The 8,438-nt window shown below is 57.0% G+C and overlaps 1 protein-coding gene across 1 annotated transcript in view; it reads right to left on the reverse strand.

Moving 5' to 3' along the window:
* GPT2 (glutamic--pyruvic transaminase 2) overlaps positions 1-8,103 on the reverse strand; it is a 28,825-nt gene extending 20,722 nt beyond the window's left edge. The window contains exons 1-3 of the mRNA XM_074314957.2: positions 7,939-8,103; positions 7,453-7,717; positions 514-603 (exon numbers count right to left, since the gene is read on the reverse strand). Coding sequence (XP_074171058.1) covers positions 514-603; positions 7,453-7,695 — 333 coding nt within the window. The 5' untranslated portion in view covers positions 7,696-7,717; positions 7,939-8,103. The remainder of the gene's footprint in view (positions 1-513; positions 604-7,452; positions 7,718-7,938) is intronic.
* Positions 8,104-8,438: the final 335 nt, after the last annotated feature.

Raw genomic sequence — 8,438 nt, forward strand, 5'->3', positions numbered from 1 at the left:
AAGGCCATCTACCAGCCATCCTCTGAGGCCGCGCTCTGGTGATCTCCACTGGCTCAAAGCCACCCAGCTGGTAAGTGGCAGAGCCAACGCTCAAACTGGGTGTCGCACGTGGGAAGCTATATGGCAACCCACACACACCACTTGTCAGCCCCCTGGGCCTCTGCCTTTCCCACCTGCTTCTCTAATGCTCTCATCAACCAAGCTCCAAACTCAGGATCCAGGACCAAGCACCATGGAAGAGGCTCCCTGGCAACCGCATACACTAGCACAACCCCAAAAAGGGTTTAGGAATGTTAGACAACTTGGGGAGAGGAAGAAGCTGAAGGGGACACCCAGGGACATCAGCCACAGGAAGGGCTGCTACCTCAGCGGCACCTCCCTGTGGGGTTCTGGTGCCTGTTGTGTCCTGAGGGGCTGGGCAGGCAGGGAGGCAGAGGCGAGAGGAGCTGGCTGGCCCTCCCAGCCTCCAGTCGCTGCTCTCCCAGAAGCCTCTGCTCCCTGAGTCCTGCTCACCTGTCGTAGGAAGGTGATTGGCTGCTGGCCCATGGCGTGGGCGTCTCCGATGTTGGCACGGATGACCTCAGTGAACGGCTTTTTGATACCCTGAGCGGAGAGAAGGCACCAAACAGCTGGTTACTTAAGAGACTCTCAGACTCTGGATTCCAGAGGCCAAGCGATGATCCCACAGGGTGTAAATAAGCAGCCCTACTTGGAGCCTTACCAGCTGTTGGGCAGAGTGTCAAACCACCCCATCAGGAAGAACTAGTATTAATCCCATTTTACAGATGAGGAAATTGAGGCTTCAAAAGATTAAGAGACTTGCCCAAGGTCACGAAAATGAAATACAATACTGGGGTTTGAAACCAGACTCCAAGAGCACTTCTTAACCACCATCTCCACTGTCTCCCACTTTCACAAAAGGCTGGAACTTTCCTGGACTGCTAAGCACCCTCAGGTACCTGCACGTCCTCAGCCCCACAGATGCCTCCTAATGGATGTCTAAAAGATGGTCTGGGGCAAATGTGGGAGGGCGGCAGGCCTCAGCAGCAGCAGATGCCAAAGGTCAGAGAGAGGATCCCATGACCCCCAGCTGCCCGTCCCCAACTCACAGCCTAAGTATATGGCCAGGGGCCCTACAGACACCCCTTCATCAGCAGGGACTGCTCAGGGTCATTCCCTTGTAACCTTGGCTCTACAGAATGAAGAATGTGGGCTGATTTTCACATTTAAAGAAAAAAAAAATCATCAGGGAATGAAAGAATGGCTGAAGAGCAAAATTGAGGCCACTGCCTGAGCATAGCAAAGAGATCCCAGAGAGCAGAGGAACTCAGAGATCCCGGTGACAACATTACTGGGGAGGTGTCAAGGACACCCTGGCTACCGACGAGAAAACACAGTTTGGATGGAGAACTGTGGGGATCTGGAAATGTGGGAATTCCACACAGCTCCGATAAATCCAAACTTAGCCACTGGAAGAGTTAGGATCACCGTCAGGTTCAAGGACCTCCCAAGGCAGCTGAAAGGATTATCTGAGATAAACAGTATGAAAACACTTGGCTGAGGACAAACGTCATCATCTTACAAAGCTGGGCCAGGAGTGAGGTCGCGAGGGTCATGGTAGAGGCAAGGTGGTGACAGTGCCAAGGGGTGGCCTGGATGGGAGGCAGGGCCACCTTGCCATCTCCTGCCGCCTTTCCCTAAAGGCACCCTAAACACCAATTTTAAAGATACAATTCCATCATTTTAACACTTGTCTTTTTCTCCACGTCACATATTGTGTACATAAAAGCAACTTCAGAAAACATCCCCTTTTTGGACCAGTAATGCACACCTTAAGTAAAAACCAGGCGGCTTAAGGGATGAAAGCAGCTGCCAGACAAGTTTTCCTGACCCTCTTTTGCCACCCCTAACCCTTCCTCCGTAGAAATTCTGCAGCTGCTTCTGAAGCAAGGAGGCATGGGAGGCTGAGGAGGCTCCCCAGAAATGGCCCTGGACCTTCATAAACACCACTGGGGAGGTGACAGGGACACCCCGGCTGCTGCCGAGGAGAAAACGTGGTTTGGATGGAGGATTGTGGGGCCTGAAAAGTCTCCAAAAGCTATGTTTCTGGAGGGAAAGGAGGCCAGTTGATTCCATCGTGCTCTTTGACCGAGTTCCTCAGAGCTGGCCAGAAGGAAAGATGTCCCGGGGGGGCATGGAGAAGCAGCCAACATGCCTGACGGCCAACGGGGGTGTGGAGGACGGCAGGGGGCACGGTGCCACCCACTGCTCCAGGATTAGGCCACGGGGTGAGAGGAGGTCCCCTGAAGACAGGCTGTGGGCATGTGGCCTCAGGGCTTATCCTTGGAGCCAAGAAGGCTGGGAAAGACGAGTGACCCAGGCCACTGTGCAAAGGGGTGGGCCTGACACACCTCTAGGCACCAGCCTGGGCTCCTGGCACGGGACCCTCTGTCAGCCTGGCTGAATCGCCATGGCCCCCATCCCAGGCCAGCTGAACGCACATGATTTCCATGGCATGGGCACAGGCCATTCTTTAGCAGGGAGTAAATCTGTCACAGTTGAGGTCCAGGAACCAACACACAGCTGTGGGCCCGCAGCCAGCCCAGTGCAGGGAGAGAATACTGAGAATAATGCCTAGAACGGGGTCCTGGATGTTTCTGTCCTGGGGCCTCCCCCCTTGAACTGCCCAACCAATTCAGGGCCTGCGCAAAGGAGCCTGGGGACACTGAGCACCTCCTCTCTGGGGTCCGGGCGCCCGCAGGCCCCAGACACTTTGCAGTTATGGATGGGCTGTGGGGCGGGGAACTGGCTCCCTCGAATGGCAGGGGACTAGCCTGTCCTGCCAAGGGCTGCCATACAGAGACTGTTCTGGGCAGACTCCTGCATCCAGGCACTCGAGGTACACGAAGGAGCCGGGGGCAGACTCCTGCCCACAGTGGCTCATCTTGGCCTGGCAGGCACACCCAACGGTGAGCTCGCCTCAGTCTAGCCCCCAGGAGCCTGCAGGTCAGCATGTGTCATCCCAGTTCCCCTCACAGCATCCTAGTGCCCTCCTGTCTAATCCACCTGCACACATCCCACCCAGGGCTGTCTCCCTGTGAGCCACTGAGATGAGTTCCTACCCAAGGGGCCTCCCTTCCCACCATTCGGCTCAAGTAGGGATCAGACGAACGGCCCCCAGGCTCTGGGGTGGTGCATTTCAGAGCGTGTCAGTGGGGAGAAGGAAAAAAGAGTTATCACGACCCTCCCCAGCACACAGGCCCAGCGTCACCACGAAGCTCAAGGGGACGATGGGTGATTCTAATAACAGCAATGTGACAGTTCCCTCGAGCAAGGGAGGGATCTTGTCACTTCATGTGACATGCGGCACAAAGCCTTGGTAGGAAGGTTAGTCCCTAGAGAACCTCCCTCTCATTCAACAAATATTTATGGATCGCCCGCGCCCCATGACAGGAGCCAGGGAGACAGGAGAGGCCACCGCCCTTCAGAGCCCAGGCTGGTGAAGAATAAGAAGTGGGCGGGGAAGGGAGAGAGGGCATGGGCAGCCCCAGGCCAGGAGCACCATGAGAAAAGACCCCGACGTGAGGGACGGGCTGAGGGCAGGCAGGAAGCACTACGGAAAGCTCCAGGAGGAGGTCCCAGAGACAAACTGCAACGGGCGCCCTGGGGCCCAGAAAACGTGCACCTCACAGCTGAGGAACCGAGTGTCAGCACAGAGTCTGCCCCTGACCATTATGGAAAGAAGCAAAGCTAAAGAAACAGAGCTGAAGCTGTACCCACCCGTGACTGAGACATTAGGTAGGAGCTCCGGGGCGGGGCCCCCTGAGCACTGGGGCAGGAAAGGCTGCTTGTGGGCCCCTGGACTCTGGGGGCTGGGGGAAGGGCGAAGCACAGATGCCGAGATTTGCAGGGCAGAGGCCGGGGTGAAAGGGTGAAAGCTGAATGAACTCCACACAGGGTGATTCATAAGAGCAAGGCTAAGGCCCAGGCAGGAGGGGGCAGAGCCCGCAGAGCAGAGCCGGACCCAGACCCAGAGCCTCAGGAGGGAGGAAAGGCAAGAGGGACCCTGGGCACTTCCTCTCCCCACGCAACTCTCATTGGCTTGACGGCAGAGACTCAAGAGTTCTAACTGGCTTCTAGCTGTTCAAGGCCACATCGCTTGTCTTCAGGAGAAATAAACTGGCCCCGGTTTGCAGAGGAATGAACTGAGGCCAAGGTGCTCTGAAGCCGGTGGTCTGAGCCGCCGGCACACGAAGGCCAGGCCAGAATGCATGTCCCTGGTGCCTTGGGCAGGGGGGCGGGGAAGGGTTTGTCCCATTGGAAGCCGCCACTACAAATGTCTTTTTCAAGTAGCATCTAAACTCTACAGGAAATGACCAATGAGATCTCACCCCTGCGCTTGGCACACCCAGGGTTTCCAAGCTTGGTTCTTAGCTGACTGGCCACGTGCTACGGCACCTCCGGTGTGACGTGTGTGAGATGCAACACACCCTGACAGTCACAGCAGCAAGCTGTTTTTCCCTCAAATTGTGAATGTCTTGCCTCAGCCACGTGTACTTTTACAGACAGAAGCAAAGTCATTCCTCGGGTGCCAACCTCCTTCCCTCCCCCAGTAAAGCAAGGGACAAAGAAGTAGGTTGAGCAAGAAGTGACAGATCTTTTCAAAACTCCCATTAATTGCAGCTTATTTTTAAGTGCTGCTTCCAGTGAAAAAGGGGATCTGAAAAGCTGACAGGTTCTCTGCATCGGAGCGCTGCCAGGGAGAGACAAGGCCTCCTGAGCGCACACGTTGCTGGCTGGAGGAGGAGGGTCCCTTTCACACACCCCCAGCCGACCTCCCCTCCTCCTTTGGGCTTTCCTGAGCATTCTCCACTCCTATCAGAGAGGAAAGGACAGGACTCGCTGGCAAGCCATGAAACATCAGCGCATGTCCAGCCAAATAGCCGGCACTGGGGAAGTGCTTCCATGAGGCAGTACACAGGCCTTCAGGCAGGCAAGGAGGTATGAAAGTCAGGGCGGTGGACCTCTGAGTCCACGGGGTCTCCTTTCACAGACAAGGATGTGAGATTCACCCCAAGTCACTCCACTCCCTACAAATCCTTGCCCATCCCATCTCTAACCAAATCAAACCCTGTATAATATCAGTCCAGTTTTGATTACTACAATTCAAAACAGAGGTAGAAAAACCAAAGTTGGGCAAAGCCAAGCCCTCCCCCCGGCCCCTCCAAAAAAAAGACTGGGAAGACATGGATGGCGCTCTCAGAAGGGCACTGTTTAAGCGAGCACAGTGGAGAAGCTGTCTCTCCCAGGAATAAAAGGTTCAAGCGAGGCCGTGCAGGCTTGGCTGGGGCTAGATTTCCAGCACCCACAGCAGGGCAACTGAGACCCTACAAAGGGAAAAGAGAAGGGATAAGCCTGAGTGAAAGCACCAGAGACTGTAGGTGGATGGAAAGAACGTCTCAACTTCGGGGTAGGACGTGGGGGTGGGGGGCATCTGTCCCAGAAATCACAGGGTGTTTCTGGCCCAAATGACCAAGAAAATTGTTTACCTGCAATCACCGAGCCATACCCTGTTGGAAATCCTTCCTGGTTCCCCACTTTTGCACCCAAACTTGGCACCTTCAGATCCTGAGCCCAGCACACAAGTGTCCGCCTTTCCCGTCTCATTCCTCTACCATCTCTCTCTGCCTGCCAGTGCTCTCCCAGCAGCACCAATCCCTTCCCCAGAACTGCCGGCCTTCTGTCCTGCTCCCAGCCCTGCCCTCCTCTATTTCCTCTGCCTGCTAAGAAATCCCCCGATCCTTAAAGACCTGGGGGAGGGGAGGGGAGGCTCAGGCCCCAGAACAGGAGCAGTAAGCTCCCTGAAGGCAGACAGCCCTCCTTTCTGTCCTTAACATCCTCATACTAAAAGGAGCCCACACCCAAGTCACTATTTAGCAAAAAGTAGAGATAACCCCTGAACCCCAGCCAGCTCTGGAACCAGAGTAAAATCAGCTGAAAACTGATAAACCGGGAACAATTCAATCTCAGCTTTGTTTTAACAAGGAGACTTGTCCAAGGAGGACCAGCTCCAGCCTGCCAGCTGTCAACAAGGAGCAGGGCAGCAAAACCTGTGTTCCCTACCACTGGCCCCACTCCAGACCAGGGAGGCACAGAAACCGAGCCAAACTTCGGGGCCAAGCTTTAAACTTAGCCTTGCAAGGAGTCAGAAGGAGACACTGGACTCTGGCTTGTCCAGCTCACTGTTTTGAGTCAGCAGAACTGGGTGTCCCAACGAGGTCTCAGCAGACCATGAGCTCATCAAATCCCCCAAAGTCCCCGTGGTAATAGGGACCAAGTGTTATGATCCCACCACGGCTTCCTCACATGCATTCATGGGACACTAAGTGACCAACTCACCAAGACGTCCAGTTCTAGTGCCTCTGAGAGCAAGATCAAGGAACCTCCCCACCCCCATTCGGGGTCAGCTCTGTCTTGAGCAAGACAGTTCAAGTATCATGAACTCTTTCATCAGTTCGTACACATGTTTGGAGTGTTTACTTTCTTTAAATTCCCCTCTTCACTCCACCTCCAGGAGTCCACTCAGGTTATCTGGTGGTGGATCTCTTACACCCACCACAGCCACCCTGCTTGTAGGGAGGCAGAAATCACTCCTGGGTGTGTGGTCACTTTACATGTAACTATGAACTCAAGCCAAGATCCCAGCCAGCCGGCCCCAAGACCAAGAAAGTCCCAGGGCCACCCTACCAAGGCCCCAAGGCCAAGCCTCCAGCTGCAGACTACCCACCGGGGGTGGGGTGTGTGTGTGTGTGGGGGTGTGTGTGTGACTGTCTCCTCCGGCAGAGAACAAAATGTGGGCACCAGTCAAGGTTCCAGAGGGGCCTAAAGGAAGGAATTGGTCAGGACCCTCCTCAGTGCCCCCACTCTTGCCAGGGCATCATTTCTGGCAGAATGACCCAAAAGGTCCCAGACATAGAGAGGAAAAGTTTCAGGAACAAACCCTCCCCTCGTCCCTAGTGGGATCTCCTTCCCCCTACTCCCATCCAGCACCCCAATTCCACCGCTCCTCCATGTTACTGTCTTCAAAGCACTCATTTACTCTCCGGAATTCTCCTGTTTGTCTCCTTACTGCTTGTTGTGGTCCTGCCTACCCCTTACACCCCCATCATGATTCCACGCGGACAGAACAGCCACATAACAGCAGTGCCCGGTACTACCCGCCGCTCAACAAGTGAACCGCATCCGAGGGCCTGACTGTGCCAGGCACCGGGCACTGGTGGGTGAACGGATGGGAGGGACGCATTGTCTTGTTTAAGTCAAGCGTGGTCCAATGAAGGAAGTGGCCACGGGGATGGGAGGAAGTCCAGCGGGCGGAACCCAGCAGGGGACAGCTGCTGCTGTGCTCGGGGCCGGCGCCCCTCAGCCTCCCCCGGCCCAGGCGCCCGCGCTCACCCGCTGCAGCTCCAGCTCGATCTCGCCGGCCTTCAGCACGATGGGTCCCCGCACGGCATACTCCACCGCCTTCACCTGCGGGTTCATGGACTCGAGCGTAAGGATGCGCTCACGCCGGCTCCGCTCGGGCCGCACCTTGAGCACCGCCGAGGCCTCCGCAGCCGCGCTGCTCTGACTACGGCTCCAGAGACCCGGGGGCCGGGGGCAACAGCCCCGCCGGACCAGCAACGCCGCTCGCTGCATCGCGCGCTCGCCCAGAGCAACCCTGGCACAAAAAGAGAAAGAAAACAAACACGTCGCGCACAGCCCAAGGCGGGCTGCCTCCAAGCCCAGCCAAGGGCTCTTTCAGCGAGCGGTGCCAGCCTGCCTCCCGGGCTGAGTGCCCATCCCCCGGCGACTCGGACCCTCCACCGCTCCATTGCGGAGCCAAAGAGCTGCACAATCGGGTTTTGCAAAGGCTGTGGCCGATGCATGCATGTGACGTGCCTGTTGCTGTCTGGCCACCCCTCGCCGGTCGGGCTAGCACGCAAGCCTGGGGCGCCTCTTCGGCTCTGCGGTCCGCACCCGCATCCCAGCGCCAGGCGCCCGCACCGCGGTGTACACCGAGCTCGCACACCCACCGCTGGTGAGCCCGCCCCGAGCTGCCCGCTGGCTCCTGGGTTTTGTAGTTTTGTAGTCTGTTTCCGGAGCAGGTGTGGAGGGCTGGCTGAACTACACGCCCCATAGCAGCCGGCGCTCGCCTGATCGGGGGCGGGGCAGAAGGCGGGAGCGGGAGTCTGGCTCCGCTCGGGGCTGGGCGGGGTCTTTGTCCCCGCAGAGGCGGGAGAGGTGGTCTCGCTGGGCTCCGCGGGGCCCGGGCAGGGGCCCGGCAGGGCCTATCCTCTCAGCCTTCTGCGAATTCTGAGCTATTTGCAGCTTTTCGCTGGAGGCGCCTTCCGCCCTCCGCCCCCACACCTGCTAGGATGCAGGTTGAGAGATGGTGCAGT

The sequence above is a fragment of the Rhinolophus sinicus genome, chromosome 8 (genome assembly GCF_057876585.1).
Source record: "Rhinolophus sinicus isolate RSI-liver-muscle chromosome 8, RSI-T2T, whole genome shotgun sequence".
Taxonomy (NCBI): Eukaryota; Metazoa; Chordata; class Mammalia; order Chiroptera; family Rhinolophidae; genus Rhinolophus; species Rhinolophus sinicus.